Source organism: Eleutherodactylus coqui, chromosome 5 (genome assembly GCF_035609145.1).
Source record: "Eleutherodactylus coqui strain aEleCoq1 chromosome 5, aEleCoq1.hap1, whole genome shotgun sequence".
NCBI lineage: Eukaryota > Metazoa > Chordata > Amphibia > Anura > Eleutherodactylidae > Eleutherodactylus > Eleutherodactylus coqui.
Genome location: NC_089841.1, coordinates 62,850,309 through 62,875,654, shown reverse-complemented (window position 1 = coordinate 62,875,654; position 25,346 = coordinate 62,850,309). Strand labels below are relative to the sequence as shown.

Sequence of the window (25,346 nt, the reverse complement as noted above, 5' to 3'; positions counted from 1 at the left end):
GCAATTTTCGCTATTTGATATACTGTGGGTGCCATATTAGATAAGAGTAATGTACAGGCCCGGAGACCCTTTCAAGGACCACACGTCTACATCATGTGCACCAAGATGTTTATTTAGGGGGGTAAAAGTTTAAGGTTTCAAATCAGGAAGTTAGGTTATTTAGGATACAGTTACATTATTTTGTGCGCTGATAGGTCATTCTCATAGAGAGGTAGTTGTGAGATCATTCACCTGGGAGGAGCTTTCCTTGAGCATGCTCTATTCATTCTTGACTTGTTGTCCGAAGGAAATACTTCCTGTTTCTCGCCAGCCATTTTTCTGTCCTTTTACATAAAGACCTTCCTTTTGCCATGCAATTGTAACTCTATCCCTGGAGATGTCTTCTGCTAGTCAAAACTGGTTTTACCTGGTTTTGGACACAATATACTGCTCCTTCAATTCTTGTTTAGGTGGGTGTTGATGTTGCCTTCCCCTATCTTAACATCTCCACAAGTAACAGAAAATACACAAAGGCGAACATGTCATAGTCAAATTGGTAATCCATCACACGGAGTACGTGTTTCAGCTTATATGCAAAGTGTACTCCGCGTTATGGATTTTAATCTTTGTAACAAGCACTAAATAAAGGCATAAGGATTTCTTCATAATGTCCGGGCTCCCGAATTTCATTTTCCAGTAATTTTGTGAAAAACTGCATCTAAAAAAAATTGTAGAACAATTTCAGAAAAATATTCATCAAGGTAAAATTGCGATGATTCTGTAATGCGAATCACTGCATGGGGTCAGCAATACTTCCAGAAATCATTGTCTGTGAACACAGTTCACAAATGCATGTTAAAACTGTATCATGAGAAGGAGCCATATAGCCACACAATCCAAAGATGTTGGGCCAAGACGTCTTCTCTGGGCCAAAGCTAGTTTAAAATGGACAACTGCTCTGTGGTCAAAATTAGAAATTGTTATTTTGAAACCAGATGCCGTGTCCTGCAGACTCAAGGAGAGGGACCATCTAGCTTATCAGCGCACAGTTTAAAAGCCGGCCTCTCTGATGGTATGGGGTTGCATTAGTGCCTATGGCATGGGCAGCTTACACATCCTGTGCGGAATATAGAGATATGTCTCTTAGGGAAGGCCTTGCATATTTCAGCAAGACAATACTAAACCACTACTGCATCCATCACTACAGTATGGCTTTGCAGAGAGTCCAGGTGCTGAACTGCCCGCCTGCAGTCCGAAACTTTCACCAACAGAAAACATTTGGCATGTTATGAAATGAAAACTCCAGCAAAGACGACCCAGAACTGTTGGAGCAGCTAGAATCCTTCATCAGACAAGAATGGGACAACATTCATCTCCCAAAACCCCAGCAATTGGTCTCCCCACTTCTCAGACACTTACTGACTGTTGTAAGAAGAGGCGATGCTACACAATGGTAGATACGGCCCGGCCCAACTTTTGTGAGATTTGTTGCTGCTATCAATTTCTAAAGGAGTTAATTTTTTAATGAAATGGGATAAATGTCTGTTTCCCTTTCTGATCCATGTGCTCATGTGACTAGAATATGGCTAGTTGACATTTCCAAATCAATGCATTCTTTTCTTCTTAGCACTTGCTTACATTTTACACAGCGTCCCAACTTTTTGGAATTGGGGTTGTACATAAATGTCAGCGTCTGGCTGCCACCCCCCTCTACCCAAGCCACGTCCCTTTTCCGGAAAATAGCCGGGAGCAGCATAGTGATGAAATTTTTGAAAAATTGCACAATTTTAGTGTAGGCAAAGCTTGCACCAAACTGCTTGACTTTTGTACAGCATCCTGGACACACAGACCTCTCATCCAGCTTGTAGCATCGGGAGGGACACGTCCTCATGAAACTGACTGCTACGTGAAGTTTGCCGCCTGAGACTTTATTAACCCTTCTATGAAGTAATAAGGGAGGCATGTGGGATTGAATCTAATTGGGTGAAGCATGATCTGGCAGTAAACTGAAAAAACAGGAATACTGAGGAGTAAAGATTAGTAATATCGGTGAAGTTGATCCAAGGAGTATTCCGATTGCCAGATTAGAGTCAAAAAGGAATGGTTTCCCTTTTTAAATGTGTAAAATTGTCTTCTACCTCATTGTTTGGGGTTTTTTTCCTCCTGGATCCACATTGGGAGGGGAGGGTTTGTGTTAACTGGATGGGCATGTGCTTTTTTTTCTTCTGCCCTGCATACTATGTTTCTATAAGTAGGAAGTCATTGGCCTTTTCTCCAACTGGAGTTTCAGTAGAAATATAGTTGCACCTTCTATATGCGATTTTTTTTTTTATTTTTTTTTATTTTTTTTTTTTTTTTTTATAGCTGCTTTTGTTGTCTTGTCCACAAAGTCTGACATCCTGAACATTTACGTTGAGATCTTTTTGTAAATTTTTTAATTGTTTTTTTTTTCCCCCCTCTTAGGATCTGTTGATGTATTTACTACAGCTAGTTCAGGCTCTGAAATATGAAAACTTTGATGATATAAAGAACGGACTAGAGCCAACAAAAAAGGACAGCCAGGGCCCCATGCTTGACAGCATGCTGACCTCTGGAGTAAGCTCCGGCGACATCGACAGGTACAGCAGACCTCAACACGATCACATGAACTCATTCCTCAAGTTACAGTGACCTCGGAAAGACCTTTATACAAAGAATATTGTATCCTGAGGCCATTGTAACTTGGAACCACATTCAACATACAATGTCAGATGGTCCGAAACTTTACTGGGGAGTCCAACCTATTGGCCTTTACTGATAAAATCCTTGTAGTGCATTGGCTGACTCTACTGTAGAGAGGTGCTACTAGACAGTCAGTGTCAAATTATGTTCTTTACTGCCCTCTAACTGGGCAAGGATGAGCGCCTCCTTTGGACACCAGATGAGGGCGACTCAATGTTCTTTTTCTGCCCCGCTGTGTGCTGTACCCTCATCATAAAAAGGGATTCCCAGCTTCCAGCCGCTCCTTCTGACTGTTATATGTAAGGAATTTATCTGGATTAGTTATCTGCTTAATTTCCTTTAAAGGGGTTTTCCTAGGAAATAATTTCTCAGGCTAGGTCATCAATAGTTGATCGGCTGGGGTCTGCCAATTAAGACCCCAGCAAGCAGATGATCAGGTGCCTGCTGTACGCACCACAAGACACAGAGCAGAAGCTGGCTCCGACATGTGTAGTGGCCAGTGCTAGTAACTGCAAGTGCAGATCTCATTTATTTTTAATGAGACCCCAGCCTGTAATTACTAGCATCGGCCACTACACTGAGTTAAAGGGGTTCTGACATAAAAAAATGTTTTATGCTTTAACAGCCGTTGTTCCCTGGTCTGCCTAATGGACACAGGGAACCTGCGATTTTTGGCTGTTAAAACATAAAAACCTCATGCTTACCTAATACTTACCTTGTGTTCTGTTGTTGTTGTCATCAGGGGGGTCATCTCCCAGCAGGCTCTCTTCTTCCTGCTCCAAGGTTTCTGCAAAAATTCTGCCATGCTAGCACTGTAACATGGCAGCATTACAATGTGATAGTGTAATGCAACTAAGTGGTGTAAGGCTTACCGTGAGGTCCCCCGCTCACAGATGCCGCCCGAACTCTCAGCTCCCTGTTGGCCGCTGCCCTGCTCAGCTCCGCGCTTGTGCTCCTCCGCCGGCACTATCAGATTCCTGGCGGCAGGTCCTCCAGTCAGAGCTTGACTGCGCTTCGCCGCCACCGGGAAATTCCGCAGAGGTGGAGGGGGGAAGGCCGCCGCCGTGCTCTTCTGCACTCTGCCCATAACTGCGTTTGTCACCCCGGCCCCTCTGTCAATAATATCGGGATTGCGCGCATGCGCAGTAGAGAGGTGCCCTCTGACAGGAGTCAGGACGGGCCGAGTCTCCACTGCGCACGCGCAGAATCTCCGAGTTCAGCCAGGACAGACGGGCCGCCCTCAGCAAGCTTTTTGACCGCTCCTGCTCTGCTTCTACAAGCCGCAGAAGAAGAAGCCGGATGGAGGGGACATGCCTGGTGATCGGGCCAGGCAAGGTGAGTAATTTTTTTTTCTTTTTCATGTCAGAACCCCTTTAAGAGCAGCAGCTTCCACTCCATACCCCAGTGTGTAGCAGCAATGACAGCAGCCACTTGATCAGCTGATTGTCTGGGGTTTGCTACTCAGCAGCCCGGCCGATCAATAGTATTTCCCTGGCAAACCCTTTAAATCTTAATTTTGTATTACTTTTGCGTGACTTGGGCACCAAATACCAGTTTTCCATAGAGTTCTGCTTTCAGCATGTAATGTTTTGTCATGGAAGCGGTTAATATTCTATGTTACGGGACTGCTGTAGTCTATTAAAGAGTATATTTATGAAATAGTCTAAAAGAGAAACTCTTTGTTACAGCTAGCAACCAATCACTGCTTGGCTTTCATTTTACCTGAGCGTCCTAAGACATTGAAGCTGCACTGTGATTGGTTGCTATGGGAAACAAATATGGATCTTTTAGACAGTATCATAAATCTGCCCCATAATTTTTCCTAACGTACAGAAGTTCTAACTTGGGGTCTTGGACAGCGATATAGGAGCTTGCAACTAAAGGGAATGTTTGCACACAACTGATGCACTGTTTTAATTGGTAGTGTAGGACCTGGAGGGGTGGAGCATGACACAGGGTTACTGTATACCAAACCCTCAAGCCCTGCGGTATGCTGGGATCGTCCTTCTTTATTGGTCTACTTATGTGATATGTGGACTGTATGCAGGCGCTGCATGGTTAAATATGCAGGAACCATAATTCTAATAACAATTGTTTCTCAGCTCGCAGATTCTGTCTAGTACACATGCGCAGTCGGCATCTCCGGTGCCTTTTTCCAAGGTTAAAGATGGGGTGGAAGCTGAAAACCTTGAGGTAATCTGCACATGCGTCATAATTTTTCATCCCTCTGCCTTTTTTTTTTTTTTTTTTTATAAACCCTCCTTTTTCACCTTTTTAGCCCTGCCTTTTCTCCTTGGTCCCTCTCTTTTTTTCCTTTCTTTTTCTTTGGTCCCTCGTTTCCCTTTTCCTTTGCCCCTCTTCTATTTTTCTTTCTTTCTTCCTTTTTTCTTTTCCCTTGATGTCATCGGTCAGGCAGCCCACTCTGTCTCTTTCCTTTCAGCAAGATCTCTGCACCTTCCTCATCTCCAGAGCCTGTAAGAACTCCACCCTGGCCAACTACTTATACTGGTGTGTATACTCTTACTGACTTTTTCCTTCTTGATAGTTTTTGTAATTTCAAAGCTCTAATCTCTCTACTTGTTTCCAGGTATGTTATTGTTGAGTGTGAAGACCAGGACACTCAGATGAGAGATCCTAAGACCCATGAGATGTACCTGAACGTCATGAGGCGCTTCAGTCAAGCCCTTTTAAAGGTAACGCTGCCCATCGAGCTAACACACGAATATATAGTAAATAACCAAAGTCCAGATTAGGTCTTAACAGAAGTTGGAGAGACTTGCATGGCAGATTGTGTCCGTGGTCTATCTTGTGGACTTGCCTGTCCTATAACAGTACCTGCTGGGCTGCCATTGGTGCTCCCAATAGTTGACATTTGAATGAGCTGTTTTGTAACCTCAAAGCATAACACACATCAGAGGTTCTCTGCCTAATCTAAGCTATTTCAGGGAAAATCTGCTAATGAATGCAGGTCGAAATGTAAAGGATGTATAATGCCTGGGATTTTTTTTTTTTTCCTTCTACCTAATTCTTTACTTCCCTCAACTTTTTTTCATTAGATCAGTGACACTCCTGCTATTGGTCAGCTGCACAGTGTTATCTTAGCATTACTACTTAGGAATTAACTGGGATACTATTGTCAGCTTATGAAATGGAAATAGCTATGGCATATCACTATATGCCATCACTTGATGATCGAGGTCCCCTCCACCACCGCTGATCATAAATTGGTGACCTATTCTAGTGATGCCCCTTTAAACGTCACACAAGTTGCAAGGGAACAAAATGACCCCCCCCCCCCCCACACACACACACTAAATATCACCTGCCTAATGCAGGAGGAAGTGCAGAAAGTGCTAAAAAAGATTACAATGGACAAATTGCCAGGCCCAGATGGAATACACCCTAAGGTTCTAAGAGAACTAAGTGACGTAATGGATAGACCTCTATTTCTTATATTAAGGGACTCTGAGACTGGGATTGTACCACTGGATTGGCGTATTGCCAAGGATCTAATATACAAAAAGGGGGCAAGAAGAGAGCCTGGTAACTACAGGCTGGCAAGTCTCACTTCAAAAATTAGAAAAATATTCAAGGGGTTTCTGAGAGACGCCATCCTAGTATACCTCAGGGAAAACGGTAGAACTCCTCATCAGCACAGGTTCATGAGGGGTTGATCATATCAGACCAATTTGATCAACTTCTACAATGAAGTAAGTTCTAGGCTGGACCTGAGAGTCTATTGATCTTGTATATCTGGATTTTTCTAAAGCATTTGACACCGTACCACATAATAGGCTGATATATAAAATGATACAGCTCGGTCTGGGCGAAAATGTGTGTATCTGGGTGAGGAACTGGCACCGAGATAGAACAAAGGTTTCATCACCAACATAGAAGAGCAGTGAGACTGGAACTCGCTGCCTAAGGATGTGGCGATGGTAAAATCAATGGAGGAGTTTAAGAGAGGACTAGATGTCTTTTTGGAGCACTGCGACATTGCAGCATATAGACATTAAATAACCAGCAGATTGTTGATCTGGGTCTTGGGGTCAGGTAGGAACTTTTAAATGTTGATCCAGGGATTATTCTGACTGCCATTATGGAGTCGAGAGTAAATTCTTTCCCCCACATGGGCTAATTGGCTTCTGCTTCATTGGGTCTTTTTACCTTCCTCCTGATCAACAAGGGGGAGTGGAAATAGGCTGAACTGGATGGACATTGTCTTTCAGCCTTGCATACTATGTTACTATAGATGGTCCCCTCTTATAATGTTATAGCTATAATATGCCATAACCTTCTGATCAGTGACTGTTTGACTTCTGGGACTTTGACCAATTCACAGAATGAAGGGACAAAGGTACCCTTGACATGTTTCCTACACAGCAGTGCCCACATTTACCCATTCTGCAGGAAACTGCAACACAGTTGCATTCAAGTAAATGGGATTGGGTTGTACTTGCTTGCACGGCGGTTGGTCTGGAACATTCATATGCAGAACAAAAGCTCCCTGAAGGACTCTAGTGCTACGGCCCCATCAAGATGTGGGGGGTCACATTCCCATCACTCAGTCAGTGGGGCCTTATCCTTGCAGAATGCCATCACTTACCATGGTAGGAAATTCCCCTGTAAAGCGGTTCTCTTATGTCATGTTGACAAATCCTAAAGGTTTCAAGTACGGCTCCGATCTCTGGGACTCGGCATTACGGAGACTGATCAATCCATGGAGTGTCTATGCAGGTGTGGCCAACTTCCTGGCCAGTAACCGTGACTTGGGGCCCCTGTTCTTGATAACAGTGGGGTTCCAGAAATCAGACCTTATATGTGCCATACATTTATGTCCAGCTCTATGATCTGAGACTTCCAAGTCAGTGTACATAATTGCCAGCAGCCGCCGATTAATAAGACGTTACATTCTCGGTTGTGCAGTCACATTCGGCTCTTGAAGGAACACAGGCTGCATTTTCATAGGAGCTGCTGAGACCGACAGGAACAGGCGAGACAAGTTCATTTTTATTTTCCCTTTCCCTGCTCTAGGGCGATAAGTCTGTCAGAGTGATGCGCTCGCTGCTGGCGACACAGCAAACCTTTGTAGATAGACTGGTTCATCTCATGAAAGCAGTGCAGCGTGAAAGTGGCAACCGCAAAAAGAAGGTACGTGCCCGTCTCTCCTCCTTCCTCCCTGTGCGCCCAGCATCACTTTTCTCTCGTCTGCTATCTCAGCTGAGTTCTATCTGCCCATTGGTCTCGGCATTGTCACTACTGTGTAACATAAGGGCGCAACAGGTTGTACAGCTCATATTCAGATGTAGCAGAGCTGAATTTGTTTTTTTTTTTTAATGCCTTGACCACTTTCTATGACTGCTTAGAATTACCTGTAATCTTAAGATAATCACATGTAATGATGGATATGGGAGGACCGAGAAGGTGGACTGAATTTATCAAAGACTGTCTAAAGGGAAGTTCACACTAGCGGAAAATTAGTGTAGAAAATCTGCACCAAAATCTACAACCTTTCCATGTCAAAAACCACACTATTGGTACGGATCTGTAGAGGACTTCACCCCTTCTCTTGAAAGGTGAAATCTGCTGCAGATTTGCATCAAAATCGGCACCAGTTCCGTAGCTTTTGACATCGATTTTTGGTGCTAATTTTCCGTAGCAGAAAATCCACACGATTTCCTGTTCCGTGTGAACATACCCTTAAGGTAATACTGTCCTTGGCGCCCATGTCAGCCAATCAGAGCTTAGCTTTCATTTTACCAGGTTTCAGACGTAAAAGCTGAGCCCTAATTGGTTGCTGTGGGCAAGTAAGGCAATGTTGCATGCAGTTAGCTTACACGTAGCAACAGAAAATCCGCAGCAAAAACCACTTCACAACTCGCACCACCGCTGCAGATTTTACTGTGGATCTACAGACTTCATCCTTTCAATTGAAATTTTCTTGCAGATGCACTCCAAAAAGTGTCAATCTGTACCAATAATGCGGATTTTTTAATTTTTTTTTAAACTCAAAGTTTTTTATTGAATTTTTTCAGGCTAGCATATACAATAACCACAATGCTCATGAATTACAGGTAAATTATTGGTATTGCATATGTACCACAAATATTTTTGTTAGGTGCAATAATGCGGATTTTGCCGCACATTTTTCGCTGTGTGTGAACGTACTCTTAGACTGTTCTGATAAATGATGCCCAGTGTCATCTGCGAGGTTTTCTCATTGCTGAGAGCAGTGGTTATTTGGTATTCAAATGTATGTATTCAAGTTGTGCCTGAGAATCTTAGGCGCGACTTGCATCAGACCGCACACGAACACATTGGTCCGCATAGAAACTTGCACCCAAGAATAGCCTAATATACTATATTAGATCTGTGTGCTATCTGTAACACAGAGGAATGGGCCCGAAGGCCTCATGTCCATGGGCGGGTCGGATTCCATCGAGGACCCTGCATACCTGTGCGGGCAGGTGGCATCCACGCGGACCTCTGTACTTCTGGTTTTTCTGTACTGTGGATGGTCCGCATGACTCGCCGTCAGACATGTGCAGTGCTGATGTATTAATTTTTTTAAATTTTCTGCTTTTCTGCTACCCTTCCAAAATTCAATTGCAGTTGGGCCGCGGATCAGACGGCTTCCATTGACTTCAATGGAAGCCATCCATGCGGGATCCGTACTAAAATGGAGCATGCTGGGGTTTACTATTTTTGCATTAAGTCCGCGTGCTTTTATTTCATTTGTGGATACCCATGTTTCCCTATGGATAGCTTGATTTATGGCCACGTGCGGGGTTCCGCACGCACCATGGGCAAGAGGCCTAAGACTCTGTGGCCACGGAGATCACTGGCTGAGTAAAGTGTTTGCCAATTAACCCCACACTGGACTCAAGTGGAGTTGGCATGTTGCAGCGCACTTCCAGCAGCATGGAGAGACATGTTCAGAAGTGTTTGTAGGTCAGCGGTGGCCATTTTTAACATCTTCTATGCAGACTTTGAATACTGACATCTACTTTGGTGAGATCTCTTGTGAGACATCATTGCCCCAAACACAAATACTGTGAAATTGCAAGGTTACGCTGGATTATAGAATCTAGTCTAATTGGAAGGAATTATCAATAATGGTGAAATGTAACTCCTCTATAGATCTGTGCCCCTCATAAAGTAGAAGAAAGCCCCCTAAACCAGCCTGTAACCTCACTGCATGTCCTTATGTTTCAGAATGAGCGGCTCCAGGCCTTACTGGGAGACAACGAGAAGATGAACCTCTCTGAGATCGAACCGATTCCTCTCCCACTAGAACCTCAAGTGAAGATCCGGGGGATTATCCCAGAGAAAGCCACTCTGTTCAAGGTAACCCCCATCATCTAATGACCATTACCAACCAAGGCAAGGCTGTTTGTCAACAGCACCTCTCTCGCAAACTCTTAGGGGGCAATAAAGGAACTATTAGGTATGCGTCCAACCTGTCAAATTTTTTATTTTCTTCTTTGAAAGTCAGACAACTCAAGACTGTTTTAATAGTCTCCATAGATTTTAGATGGTTAATGGTAAATGTAGATGGACAAATGTATAGGGCTTATCCAGTTATTAACTTTGCTTGTAATACCAAGTCTGGCCACTGTAGTGGGAACATCGCTGTCTACTACCTGCAGAAATCCGCTCCGTGCATAAGTGTACTGTCACAGAGCAGCTAATCGTCATGGCTACTTGGTGATAGACCCCTGACTATTTGCTATTAAACCCGTCCCACCCCACGGCGCATATTTGCGCTCTGGATGAGCAGGGATTCTCACGAATGGGTGTAGTGTTATATCCTTTGAATGATGCGGGCTCAGAAGCTGAGCCCACACCGTTGGCAGCTGGCTGTAACCAATAGCTCGCCTCCTGCTGTTAACCCCTTACTTGTAAAAGGTTCATAAAGGGAGGGCACTCAAACTGTAATGTCATCAACTCTCCGCCATGTAATTGCAGAGGGCTGATGAGTTACTATGACAAGTCAATGGTGTCAGTCTGGCATGGCCTGTGATCGTTCTCATAAGCAATAATGCATTGCAGTACAGAAGTACTGCAGTGTATTTACATAGCGATCATAAGATCTAGTTCTCTATAGGAACATGAAAATGTAAAGAAAAAAACAAAACACTTTCTTGGTATCGTTGCATCTGCAACAACCTGTACAATCTATTTAGCACACTTTTTAGACTGAACTGCAAATGAACAAAAAAAAGAGAAAATGCTTTAAATTTCGCCTTTAAAAAAATGCGATAAGAGTGATCAAAAAAGGAAAAAAAGGAATCTATCAATAAAAATTACAGCTCGTCACTAAAAAAAAAAAAAAAAAAAAAAAGCCCTCACAGTGCTCCGTCCGTGGAAAAATTTAAAGCTACAGGACCTTGAATGCGGCAATCTAAAAAAAATAAAATAATTCCAAAAATGGTTTAGTGTGAAAAATATATAATTTTTAATATAATTTTGGTATTGTCGTAATTTTACCGACATGCAGAAAAAATGTATCATGTAACTTATGTTGTATAATGCTGTAAAAAGTAAAAGCCGAATTGAGGTTTTTTTGTTTTGTTTTTTTTAAATTTTCCTTCTACTCTCCCTCCAAAACCCCAAATCAATGTTTATGTACACAAAAAATCATGGTAATAAAAACTATATGGCTCAACATGCAAAAAACAAGTGCTTTTATGGCTATGTTGAAGGGAAAAAGTTTCTGCTTACTAACCCCCCCCCCCTCCCTTAAAAAAAAGTTTCCCCAAGTGATGTCCTGTATGAGGAATATAGTTTTGTACTGGACCACCCCTCTAGTGCTTGCTCACACGGGTGTATGTGCCCTGAGTATTTTTCACATATGTAAAATACTCAGTACACAGCAAATACGCATGAACATCCGTATTTGCTACAAATGTCAAATCCTCATAGCCTATATTGGCACATACTAGGCACCAAAATAGGACATACTGCACTTTTTTTTTAAAAAGTTCAACGCTCATAAAAAAGGGCCGTTTCGAGTGACCCAATAAAAATCAATGGGCTGTTACCGTAGCACTGTGTATCACATGTGTAATATGTGGATGACATATGTCCGCATGAGTGGTCCCTAGGCTGCTGGAGGTGGGGAGGGGGGTAGTAGAATATTTTAGATCACCCTTAAGCTATATTCTGATCTAAATCAAAGGCTATGTTGGGAGAGTCTCTCATATTTGACACCATAACAATGGCTGAATTGACACTTGACATTATTAGTCAGTGAGGCTTTAAAAGCAGGTGTGTGATCCGTTGTGCGAGGGATCTGGCACCACTCTAGTTTCGGTTATAAGCAGAAGCTGTGACACGGATGTGAACAGGGACTTCATGGGCTTTTTCAGGGACTTTGATACCGGTGGCCTATCCTCAAGACTGGTGGAGGACTGACTAATGGCTCCCACACCTATTAGCTGGCTGAATGGGTGCATGTCATTCCTATGAGGGCTCCATTCCTCTCATTGTTTGCCAGATACAGCGCTATATAATTAGTAGTGGCGATCCTGGTATTGTAGCTCAGTCTTATTCTTGAATGGAACTGAGCTGTCATATCAGTCATAGCCCCTACATAATGCACTCTGCAAATGACCTTTTTGTCATGGTTTTCTCTGTAGAGCGCCCTCATGCCAGCGAAATTGTATTTCAAGACTGAAGACGGAGGGAAATATCCAGTTATATTCAAAAACGGGGATGACTTGCGTCAGGACCAGCTTATCCTTCAGATAATTTCTCTTATGGATAAGGTAAGTTGGAGGGATCCCAGCACAGGGTGTGATTACTGGGCTCGATGAACAGACTAAAGGCTTTTGCAGTAACCCCAGTAAGACTTGGGATCCACTATATGTAGGTACAAATCCTAAAATGACTCCCTGGGGCTCAGATGAAGCTGTATGCAGATGTATCTTGCCTCCCCAATCTACAGTTGAGGTAGCAGATACCATGGGCATGTTAACCTTAGGGAAGTGGTCACTCCATTCAAGCTCCCCCGCACTGTGGGCGTGCAGCGAGGAGGAAAGAAGATCATGGATCCCCCAATCTTGTCACTCCAGCCCCTCTGCTTGAAATGGCTGAACACTTGGCCTCAGCTATCTCTAGCCATTCCATTGAAATGAATGGAGCGGTGTGTCCATGCTCAGCCATTTAAGCTTCTCACTGTTGGGGGTGTGGTGCATTGAAACTGATGGAAGTACGTTACAGAACGGCCAGTATGAATAGTACTTCATTCCGGAGTGCAACCAGCTACCGATGTGAACCATGTCGGAATTGGTGTGCACCCATTCCGTCACTGACCGGTTTTTAGAATTTGAACTAGTCCTGTGGGCAGCATCAAGGAGTCCCTTGGTTTCCACTGTTCAAAAGGCGTATTCTGGTAAAGGAGCATTTTTCAAGTTTTCACCCATCCACTAGCTGTGTGGAAATTCATAGATCGGTTGGGATCCAACTGCTGGAAAACACATGATACCAAAAAAAGGGGTCCTATTTGTCCCACTTCCAGTCAAAGCAGTATCTCTCCTCCGACTGGAGTAAATGGGGATCTGGTGGTGCATGCACAGTGCCGCTCCATTCAATTAAATGCGGATGACAAATAGCCAAGCCCTGTGCTCAGTTATTTTCTACAGTCCTACTGAAATCAATGGAGCAGCAGCGCTTCATTCCAAGTGACATCACTCCGTTGGCGTTGCGATGCAGACGTTACTGGAAATGATGGAAACGGGATCCCGTGTTCTCATGACCGGTGGGCGTCCCGGCGACTGGACTCCTGCTCATCAGCGAAGGGTGCCTTAAATAACCATAGAGCATTGGGGATGGGAATGGCGGGTGCACACTTTGGCACTTTAGAGACGAGCCGGGCCAGCAGCCCTGAGAGATGGTGCAATAACCGCTGTATATAACGAGAGGAGATTGCAGATGACCGCAACCTGTAGGTGGAGCCGACGAAGAGTCGGACCACTACTTGTCCCATATTGGTGGCTTCGTCTGCGGGTAGGATTTTCAGAATTTGATAGCTGCTTTAAGGATTAAAGAATATCTTGTTGTCCCGGCTTGCGATCAGTGCCTGGGTGTAAACAAGAATGTTCCCATTCAATGCGGATAGATTAGAAATAATGTGACAAAAGCTTTAATCTGTCATGCACACAGTGATGTACACAATTATGATTTTTTTTTTTTTTTTTCCCCCCCCCAGCTTTTACGGAAGGAAAATCTGGATCTGAAGTTAACACCTTACAAGGTTCTGGCAACGAGCACAAAGCACGGTAACAACGTTACACCCTCCCTCCTTCTGCGCAGGTCCCTGCTTGCCACAGCACAATCAACTCCCTTGTCCTTCCCAGTAATTGGCGACTATTGGCACAAGGACCTGCCAATATCTGGGACGTGTTCTGCAGTACCCAAACCCCCAGAGCCCAAAGCTCACTGCCCCTTCTCTTAGTGTAGATATGCCCAGATTCCACTACAATGGGCATGTCTAATTGAAGGGCTATTTAATAGTGCCTTTGTTGGTCTAAGAATAGTGTTTCACTTTACAGCCGCTTAATGGAGATCTCAGAGAGAAGCAGAGCAACAACAAGCGCAAGTTTGTTCAGTCATTTAGGAAGCGGCTGTTTGATGAAGCCGTGCGAAGGAAATAACAGGAGCAGAGCTGTCCGCCCTATAGAAAAAGGAAACGGTGTTACCCTGTTATCCTGAAAATAAGACCTACTCCAAAATAATCCCTAGCATTTTTTTTCAAGATTTTTGAGGATACAGAATGATCTTACCAGATTTTTGAGGATGCTTGAACTATAAGCCGCTCTCCAAAATTAGGCCCCAGTTAGTCAATAAAAAAATATATGTAAATGGTGTCCAGGCAGCTATAAATGTAAAAAAGTTAAATCTTTTGGAGCAAAAATGAATATAGGGCCCTGTCTTATTTTGGGGGAAATAGGGTATGTGTACTTACTGCAGTGTCCTCTCCTTACAGGATTCATGCAGTTCATTCAGTCTGTGCCTGTTGCTGAGGTTCTTGCCACGGAGGGAAGTATACAGGTGGGTATATAACAGAGGTTAGGTTATATTCTTGTACATAGGGGGCAGTATTATAGTAGTTATATTCTTGTACATAGGAGGCAGTAGTATAGTAGTTATATTCTTGTACATAGGGGGTAGTATTCTAGTAGTTGTATTCATGTACGTAGGAGTCAGTATTATAGTAGTTATAGTCTTGTACATAGAGGACAGTATTATAGTGGTTATATTCTTCTACATAGGGGGCAGTATAGTAGTTATATTCTTGTATATAGGGGCAGTATTATAGTAATATTCTTGTACATAGGAGGCAGTATTATAGTAGTTATATTCTTGTACATAGGGGGGAGTATTATAGTAGTTATATTGTACATAGGAGGCAGTATTATAGTAGTTATATTCTTGTACATAGGGGGCAGTATTATAGTAGTTATATTCTTGTACATAGGAGGCAGTATTATAGTAGTTATATTCTTGTACATAGGGGGCAGTATTATAGTAGTTATATTCTTGTACATAGGAGGCAGTATTATAGTAGTTATATTCTTGTACATAGGGGGCAGTATTATAGTAGTTATATTCTTGTACATAGGAGGCAGTATTATAGTAGTAGTAGTCTTGTACATAGAGGACAGTATTATAGTGGTTATATTCTTCTACATAGGGGGCAGTATTATAGTAGTTATATACTTGTACATATGGAGGAGTATTATAGTAGTTGTATTCTTGTACATAGGAGGCAGTATTATAGTAGTTATATTCTTGTACATAGGAGGCAGTATTATAGTAGTTATATTCTTGTACATAGGGAGCAGTATTATAGTACTTATATTCTTGTACATAGGGGGCAGTATTATAGTAGTTATATTCTTGTACATAGGGGGCAGTATTATAGTAGTTATATTCTTGTACATAGGGGGGAGTATTATAGTAGTTATATTCTTGTACATAGGGGGCAGTATTATAGTAGTTATATTCTTGTACATAGGAGACAGTATTATACTAGCTATATTCTTGTACATAGGGGTGAGTATTATAGTAGTTATATTTTTGTACATAGGGGACAGTATTATAGTGGTTGTATTCTTGTACATAGGGGGCAGTATTATAGTAGTTGTATTCTTGTACATGGGGGGCAGTATTATAGTAGTTATATTCTTGTACATAGGGGGCAGTATTATAGTAGTTATATTCTTGTACATAGGAGGCAGTATTATAGTAGTTGTATTCTTGTACACAGGAGGCAGTATTATAGTAGTTGTATTCTTGTACACAGGAGGCAGTATTATAGTAGTTGTATTCTTGTACACAGGAGGCAGTATTATAGTAGTTGTATTCTTGTACACAGGAGGCAGTATTATAGTAGTTGTATTCTTGTACACAGGAGGCAGTATTATAGTAGTTGTATTCTTGTACACAGGAGGCAGTATTATAGTAGTTGTATTCTTGTACATAGGAGGCAGTATTATAGTAGTTGTATTCTTGTACATAGGGGGCAGTATTATAGTAGTTGTATTCTTGTACATAGGAGGCAGTATTATAGTAGTTGTATTCTTGTACACAGGAGGCAGTATTATAGTAGTTGTATTCTTGTACATAGGGGGCAGTATTATAGTAGTTGTATTCTTGTACACAGGAGGCAGTATTATAGTAGTTGTATTCTTGTACATAAAGGGCAGTGTTTCCCCGATAGTAAGACACCCCCGATTGTAAGACGTATCGGGGGTGTCAGGGGGGTCGGCCAATGGAAGCCGTACCCCGAAAGTAAGACATACCGTAGAAAAAAAAAAATCATTACTCACCTCCCCCGGCGTTCTGTCGCGCTCCGGCAGGATGTCGCTCGCTCCTCGTCCCCGGCGCAGCATTGCTTTCTGAATGCGGGGGCTTGAAATCCCCTCCTCCAGAAAGCTAATACACACGCCGTCAGCCAGTTACAGAATGGCTGTGATTGGCTGAAGGCGCACGTGGCTTCAGCCAATCACACTATTCAATGACATCATTGAATGGCTGTGATTGGCTGAAGGCGCACGTGGCTTCAGCCAATCACACCCATTCAATGTCATTGAATAGTGTGATTGGCTGAAGCCACGTGCGCCTTCAGCCAATCACAGCCATTCAATGCTGTCATTGAATGGCTGTAACTGGCTGACGGCGTGTGTATTAGCTTTCTGGAGGCGGGGATTTCAAGCCCCGCATTCAGAAAGCAATGCTGCGCCGGGGACGAGGAGCGAGCGACATCCTGCCGGAGCGCGACAGAACGCCGGGGGAGGTGAGTAATGATTTTTTTTTTAGTATAAGACATACCCCGAAAGTAAGACATAGTCTGGCTTTTGGGGATAAAAAGAAAGTAAGACACTGTCTTACTTTCGGGGAAACACGGTAGTAGTTGTATTCTTGTACACAGGAGGCAGTATTATAGTAGTTGTATTCTTGTACATAGGAGGCAGTATTATAGTAGTTGTATTCTTGTACATAGGGGGCAGTATTATAGTAGTTGTATTCTTGTACATAGGGGGCAGTATTATAGTAGTTGTATTCTTGTACAGAGGAGGCAGTATTATAGTAGTTATATTCTTGCACATAGAGGGCAGTATTATAGTAGTTATATTCTTGTACATAGGAGGCAGTATTATAGTAGTTGTATTCTTGTACAGAGGAGGCAGTATTATAGTAGTTATATTCTTGCACATAGAGGGCAGTATTATAGTAGTTATATTCTTGTACATAGGAGGCAGTATTATAGTAGTTGTATTCTTGTACATGAGGGCAGTATTATAGTAGTTATATTCTTGTACATAGGAGCAGTATTATAGTAGTTATATTCTTGTACATGAGGGCAGTATTATAGTAGTTATATTCTTGTACATAGGAGGCAGTATTATAGTAGTTGTATTCTTGTACATAGGAGGCAGTATTATAGTAGTTGTATTCTTGTACATAGGGGGCAGTATTATAGTAGTTGTATTCTTGTACAGAGGAGGCAGTATTATAGTAGTTGTATTCTTGTACAGAGGAGGCAGTATTATAGTAGTTGTATTCTTGTACACAGGAGGCAGTATTATAGTAGTTGTATTCTTGTACATAGGGGGCAGTATTATAGTAGTCATATTCTTGTACATAGGAGGCAGTATTATAGTAGTTGTATTCTTGTACATAGGGGGCAGTATTTTAGTAGTTATATTTTTGTTCATGCTTGCAGTGTTATAGTAGTTATAGTATTGTACCTAGAATATTATCTGTTTATATTTTAATACAAAAAACGTAATTCTGAATCTCTTCCTTTGTGTACTAATCTGTTTTATGTTTTTCCTGAAGAACTTTTTCAGAAAACATGCTCCAAGTGACAAAGGTCCATATGGAATAAGCGCAGAGGTCATGGATACTTATGTAAAAAGCTGCGGTAGGTTTTACAGATCAAATTTGAAAAGAAAAGTCAAATGAACAATTTACATGATACAATATCCCGCAGGACACTTCAGTGCATGCTTAGACTTCTAGTTTTGGAACAACTGTAGATCAAAAGTCTTGTTCGCTATGTAGACTGTAATATTGTATGTCGGCCTCGTGTATGAGTTCCCGACACAGAAATAGGAACTTTTAACACTTGTGACCAATAAGGGCCTTCTTTACTTTCCAAAACTACACTGCTAGATCAAAAGCTACAAGCCCAAAAGTACATGGACACCTGACCATCGTGAGCTTTTTGGGCATCCCATTTCAAGAACATGGAAGTCCGTACGATGTTGTGCTTCTGTTTGTGGCTATAGCAACCACCATCGTTTTGGGAGGTCTCTCCTCAAGAAGTTGTAGCATGTCTGTTGTGGTATCGCACGTTCAGCTAAGCCAAAAGAGGATTTGTCATCTCAGGCCCTGAGGAATTGAGATGGTCTGGTGCATTGTGTTCCAGTTCATCTCAAAGTTGTTGACTGCATTAAGATCAGGGATCTTCAGTATGCAGCCACGAGTTCCTACACCCCAGACTCCTCGCAACAAGCCATTATTGGGCTCACTGTCTGCACCAAACTGCTGTCAAGAAGCATACACACGTCTAAAACATCTTTGTATGCCATAGCATTTACATACTCCTTTACTGAGCTCCGGGGCCAAACCCTAATTAGCAGCTCAGGGCATTACTTCTACACCAAATTTTGTCCTCTTGGTGATAACCATTTCACCTTTTTACTGAACTCTTTAAACCTGCACATACATCTTTTTAAGGCGGTGGCTTGACTTACTACTGACAACCAGGCTGCTGCTCTAACTGCCCGTAGTGAAGAAACTTCAGGTTCTGGCGTTTTAACCCCTTATATACCCCTGTTGGCAATTAAAGCAAAATAGTCATCCACTTACATGCTATAAGGAGCAAGACTCTGGTTAGTATACGGCTTTAAAGGGAGTAAGACTATGTGGAAGGTTTAACAATAATGGTTGATTCAAATTAAGTGATCGATCATAGTGATGGATAATTGTCCTTCTGTAAATTAATATATCTATATATGAAGGATAAAGATGGCAAATTACATCACACTTTATCTGTATATAAAGATTACAACTTCTGTTGCATCACTGGAAACGTAGCAATATCTGACTTAACAGAGCACCTTCTGATGGAATTTACCCTTCATCACTAGGAGGTAGCATCATCTGATTTGCATATCAGCAGCCAGAAAAGCCCACTTTCAATTGGCGACAAGACAGTTATTCTCTAGGAACTGGAGTTTGCGTAACCTTTAAGACATAAAACATCTTAAATACCTTCTTAAACCTGGACTTTTGCTCTTAGACCCTACATCCTAATAGGCTGATGTCCAAGACCTATTGGAATGCACTACATAAGTACTATCGTAGCGATCGAATATCACATCTTCAAGTCCTCTTGAGGGGACTAAAAATAGTGTCAAAGTTTTAGTTTAAAAACGTATATATTTTTACACCACAAAAAAAACCTTTTTAAATGGATATAATCCAATATAAAAAAAAAACAAAATGCATTTTGGGTATTACCGCATTCATAACTATCCCAGAAATGAAAATATTGTACTGTGAGCGAATTGTACGAAAAGTTAAAGTTAAATTGCCATTTTTTTTTTCTTGTTCACTTCCCAAAAAATGCCCCCCCCCCCCAAATGGTACCAATATAAACTACAACAGAATCAATTGTTTTTCATTAAAAATGTTGCTGTGCTAAAGTAGTGAAGAATGCATATAAACTTGGGAACGCAGTAATCGTGGGGATCCAGATAAGCAAATTATTCTAACTGGATGGTGAACAGCGTTAAACCAAAACTCCAAAAACGGAGTGGAAATCTCCCATGAATTATACCACGATCTTCACGCACGTTTAGCTCCTCTGGTTTATAGTCTGGCTTGCTGCATATTGTTAGGTTCTACGGCCATTGTGCCAGCCTTATGGAGATCGTGCCTGCTTAGCGGTGATCGTGCCTGCTCTGCACCTTACCAGGTATTACATTTTTGGCTCTTTTCCAGTGAAATGTGTTTTTGTGTTCCCCCTCACCTCTGATTTTAATTTACTTTATAGTGAGATGGTGTAGGTTCTGACGGACGCAGTGTGGCCTTGCCGTTCGGCCCGTCAGCTTACGAGTCTTGGCCAAAATGCTAACTAACACCCGCATTTTATTACTGTGTATCAATATCTCCTTTATGCAGTTTGCTGTGGACTTCTGGGGGAGCCCAAGATGTCAGCCAGTGCGGCCCACTGTTGAGATACAGGGCTACCCACTGCCATGTCAGTGAGTTGTAATCCTGTATTGTGGGCCGACCCATCTATTGGCTGGCTTCTGTGGTATCGTTCACATTGCAGATTTAGTTGCATGCAGTCGCTCCCCCCCAATCTGGGCTGTGTTGAGTGGGTGGCTGCTTATAGGTCTGCAGTGGACAGTTTAGCTCCTCTGGTTTATAGTCTGGCTTGCCGCATATTGTTAGGTTCTACGGCTGTCGTGCCTGCTTAGCGGCTGTCGTGCCTGCTTAGCGGCTCATCAGGTATCGCATTTTTGGCTCTTTTTCAGTGAAATGTTTTTGTGTTCCTCCTCACCTCTGTGACTTTAACTATCTACACACAACCACCGACGGGACACTGAGCGAGAGATTGCTCCCTGAAATGAAGTTACTACTGAGCTACTTCTCACTAAGGCCTCATGTCCACAAGCAAAAGAAGAATTAAAATCCGCAGCGGATTTTAACTCTTCCGCCCGATCGCGGATCCACATCCCTTAGGGATGCATTGACCACCCGCGGGTAAATAAATACCCGCGGATGGTCAATAAAAGGAAATTTAAAAAAAATGGAGCATGAAAAAAAAGTGACATGCTCCACTTTTGTGCGGGTCTCCCGCGGGGACTGCTCCCGCAGGCTTCTATTGAAGCCTATGGAAGCCGTCCGGATCCGGGAGACCGGTCGACGGATGTACTCGGCACGCCGGGAGCGTGCCGCGCGCATCCGCCGAGCCGAAGCAAGAAGATCCGGCCGTGAGGAAGAGAAGACGTGCCCGGTCTGCTGCGGGTAAGTTAATTCTTATTAATTCTTTTCAGCGCTCATGTCCGCGGGGCAGGAGGGACCCGCTACGGATTCTCCATGGAAAATCCGTAGTGGGCCTGATTTTCCCCGAGGACATGAGGCCTAAGTGTAAACAGGAGACACTCCATCTTTCAGCGATTGCCTGTTCAATGTGAATGGAGGTGGTTGGCCTAAAGAGATCGTGGTGCTCTCCACCTCCATTCACTGACTGACTATTGCCCCTGTGTTAAACACAGGAGCGATGGCTGCGGGGACAACGGGGTGCCTGCATACTTTTGTCCACATAGTGCAGATGCCTATTGAGTACCCAAGGTTTTATATTCACATGACAGCATCTCCCTGATAGCATTTGTTCCTATTGTGTAGAGTTTTCCTCAGCAGTTTCTCATGACCTTGTTCTTCCTTGCAGCCGGATACTGCGTCATTACGTATATTCTCGGTGTTGGAGACCGACATCTGGACAACCTCTTGTTAACCAAAACAGGTCGGATATCTTATTTTTTCCTTCCATTAGTTTGTGTTGCATGGCTGTATGTCCAGAGTAGGATGATCATTGGGGTTGGTAGGTTTTCTTTTTCCTTTAAAAGGATATTCCCCAAAATTGTCTTTTGAGACCCTTGCCAATCCATATTACCCTCTCTTCCTCACTGTGCTCACTTGCACCCTGCACAGTGAGATTGAATGGAGCACCAACTGTGTATGCACAGTGTCACTCCCATTGAAGATAAATGGACTACCAAAGTTAGAGTGCTTGTACTTGTCCATTTTTATTAGCCCCATTCGAAGTTAATAAAAAAGCACTGTGCATGCAGGAATGGCGCTGTGTTCAGTCTCCTCTTCACTGCAGGGGGTACAACGAGCCCAGGGGGAAGAGGAGAGAAGGCTACGGGACCCCTGTTCTTAGCATCAGTGAGGGTCTCGCCGCTGACACCACCACCGATCAGACTTTCATCACTTACCCTCTAGATTTTAGGAGAACTCCTTTTAGCTGTTAAGTTGTTATGAATGGATACATATATAGCAGGACCCCTATTCAGGTCTCCTTTCTCTATATAGGACAGAGTAACATACACTGTTCTCTGGAGAGCTACTACCTCTGACATGTCTGCTTGTGGAGCTGCAGGTTCAGAGCTCAGTGGGCATTCCATGTGAAGCTGCTGTCCCCATCCCACTCTTTGGCCCAGTGCTCTAATCTGTGTGTACACCTCTTCCCCAATGTGATTGCAGGATTAGACAATATATTAGGTTTGTTTAGAGCAGCTGCATGAGAGGAGCGATATACATTATAACGGGTTGATGAATTTTAATTTGGACAACTCAAATGCTGTGAATGTATGCTAATGGCTGTCAGTGAGGCTACAACGGGAGCTTTACAGTACAGCCTGACGCCTATCGGCTAAAACCTGTGGGAATGAAGATACATTCTGCACAGAACCTTCATATGCATAATATTTGTAGTCCAGTTTCCTGATCAAAATCAGAAGAGTGAAATTGATTGGGACCCAGTGGACTACTAATATTGTGTAAACCCGATACCCATTATACCAGAATGGGCTTTTAAAATGTAAGCAGGACTAATAAAGAAAATCTCTTTTACACCATAAGGTTCTGCGCAGAATGTATGCCTCTTCTCATTTACGCAGGCGCTGAGGGTATGGGCGCTGGGTTGTACAGAGCAGCTAAAAGCAGGAGATTTAGATTGGAAGCTTTGTGACCCATCTTGTTATCCATAGTTCTCTAGAACTCTAAGGGTATGTTCGCAGAAGCAGAATCCACGAGGAATTTCTCCAAAATTGTGGCAAAAATAGTGTGGCTGAGGCACACTGGGCACTTCTATGCCCCTTGATCCTAGAGCGTTTTTTGTGGGGGTTTTTGTGTTTTTTTTTTTGTGGGTTTTTTTTTTTTTCTTTTTCTTCCCCCTTTTCTTAAAAAAAAAAAAAAAGCCCCTTTCTGCAGGCAGTTTTTCTTACAGCCATACACAAGATTATATGGAGGAGGGAAAAATTGCTGATCTACTGGGACACACCTAGATAAATAGGCTATGTACTTCTTTTTTTGTTTAGAGTTGCTGGGATATTTTTTATCATATTTCAAAAGGTGACACTTGGTGCTGTTTATATAAACTCCAGATGTTAATGTCCTTAGCATTTCCCCCGCTACTCCATATTTTACCTTCTCCAATCCACAATTCTTAACTTCTGCCCCCTCCTTGGTTGTACAGCTCCTCAGGTCCATAGCTTCATAGTAAATGCTTAAGCCTTCAGCTCATTAACTACTTCTTCTTGGGGTCCATGACCCTTTAACCCCTACTCAAGTCCACAGCTCAGGTTCACAGCTCCTCACACTTCTTTTACTCGGGTACACAGCCTTCATCTTCTCCTTAAGTCCTCAGGTTAGGCCCACTGTCCACGGGTGGATTTGATTTGTGGGTGATCCGCAAATCAAGCCTCTCATAGGGATGCACTAGCATCTGCAAAAGAATTTAAAGCATGCAGGTATTAATTTTTCCCGTCGTGTGTATCGTACACATGGGAGAAAATCGCAGCATGCTCCATGAAGTCAATGGAAGCCATCCGATCCACGGCACACCTGCAGGTGACTCTGCAGATGTGCAACGGATCCCATGGAAAAGCTGGAGAGTAAAAAAAAAATGCACGACGCATGCGCCATGCTAAAAAAAAAAAAAAAAAAAAGATTCGGCCACGACGGAGGAGACCCCTGCTGGATCCGGATAGGTGAGGAAATGTCCCATGACTGCGGGCATGCACGGATTTCCGCACTCAGATTCCATGTGTGCCATGGACATTGGGCCTCAGTCACATAGCACATCAGAATCTGCTCCTCCATTGCACCTTAAGTCTATAGCTTCTGCCAGTAATGGTCTGTAGCTCTGACTGTAATGATCCTCATGTGTAGAGCTTCTCGGCTTATGCCCCTCGGGTTTACATTTCCAAAGTTCCTTCTCTGGTACACAGATTTTAGCCCCTGCTGCTCAAGATCCTATTTCTTTGATCATTGCTCCATGACTACCTCTTGTGGTTCTCATTTCCCCTCACTGATCTTTTTATCGGCTCCTACTACTGTTTCCCTGAAAATGAGCCCTAGCTAAACTACATAGGGGGAAAAAAAGGCAATGCTCACCTAGCCAGCGGCGTCTGAGTCCCTTGCGCTGGTCTCTCACGCTGCGGCAGGCTGCAGTGTAATCCTCAGCGTTGACACGGCACCTTCTTTCCGGTGACGAGGCTTTGAATACTCCACTTCCAGCAACCGAGTGCTGTGATTAGATCACAAGCGCCACTGGCTCAGACAAGCAGAGCCTGCGCTCGATCGTTCAGTGAATGACATCACTGGCTGTGATTGGTTCATCGAGCGCCGTCTCTGATTGGCTGAGCAACGGTGCTCATGATCCAATCACAGCACTTGCATGCTGGAGGCGGAGACTTCAAAGCCTCATCACCAGAAAGAGGGTGCTGTGTCAACGCTGAGGATTACACTGTAGCCTGCTGAATGAACGGGTGACTCGGTGTGTGTACCAGAAAAACACACTCTTCTGAAGAATACTCCAAATAACCCTTACTCTCGGCAGCAGGAAAACCTCGCAGACAATACTAGGCCTCGTTACTAGGCTCATAAAGTATCTTCACCAAAAAGTACCAAATACACATCTAAACATGCACTAAAACTTCAGATGCCGCTGCTTCTTGCACATAGCAAGCAATCGGAGCAAAGCTTTCATTTCTGAAATCCAGTAAAGTAAAAGCCGAGTTTTGATTGGTTGTTATGGACAAAAAGGACCGTCATAATAAAGGAGCCTCACCTTTTCTGGAAATGCAAGATGCCCCCCACCACCCCTGCCCCCTTGCCGACGTAAAGGTTCATCCGTGGTGGGAAATAAGACTTGAGTCATGAAGAAACACTAAACTCCTAAAAATGAGTACACTTCTGAACAAGCTGCGAACCGAAAGCGCTGCGCTTCTAGTGAAACCCGCTATATAACTGCGTGATTATGTTGATTTTCCCTTAAATTTATCTTTTCTGATCCATTTTTAGAGAAATGACCTGAAATAAATCCTCGCTTC

The 25,346-nt window shown here is 43.1% G+C and overlaps 1 protein-coding gene across 2 annotated transcripts in view; it reads left to right on the top strand.

Moving 5' to 3' along the window:
• PIK3C3 (phosphatidylinositol 3-kinase catalytic subunit type 3) overlaps nucleotides 1–25,346 on the top strand; it is a 145,502-nt gene that overhangs the window by 48,995 nt on the left and 71,161 nt on the right. For both annotated transcript variants that reach the window (XM_066602623.1, XM_066602624.1), the window contains 11 exons: nucleotides 2,443–2,597; nucleotides 4,803–4,893; nucleotides 5,141–5,208; nucleotides 5,288–5,393; nucleotides 7,735–7,851; nucleotides 9,916–10,047; nucleotides 12,342–12,470; nucleotides 13,913–13,982; nucleotides 14,690–14,754; nucleotides 18,049–18,133; nucleotides 21,677–21,751. In XM_066602623.1, the coding sequence (XP_066458720.1) occupies nucleotides 2,443–2,597; nucleotides 4,803–4,893; nucleotides 5,141–5,208; nucleotides 5,288–5,393; nucleotides 7,735–7,851; nucleotides 9,916–10,047; nucleotides 12,342–12,470; nucleotides 13,913–13,982; nucleotides 14,690–14,754; nucleotides 18,049–18,133; nucleotides 21,677–21,751 (1,093 nt within the window). The remainder of the gene's footprint in view (nucleotides 1–2,442; nucleotides 2,598–4,802; nucleotides 4,894–5,140; nucleotides 5,209–5,287; nucleotides 5,394–7,734; nucleotides 7,852–9,915; nucleotides 10,048–12,341; nucleotides 12,471–13,912; nucleotides 13,983–14,689; nucleotides 14,755–18,048; nucleotides 18,134–21,676; nucleotides 21,752–25,346) is intronic.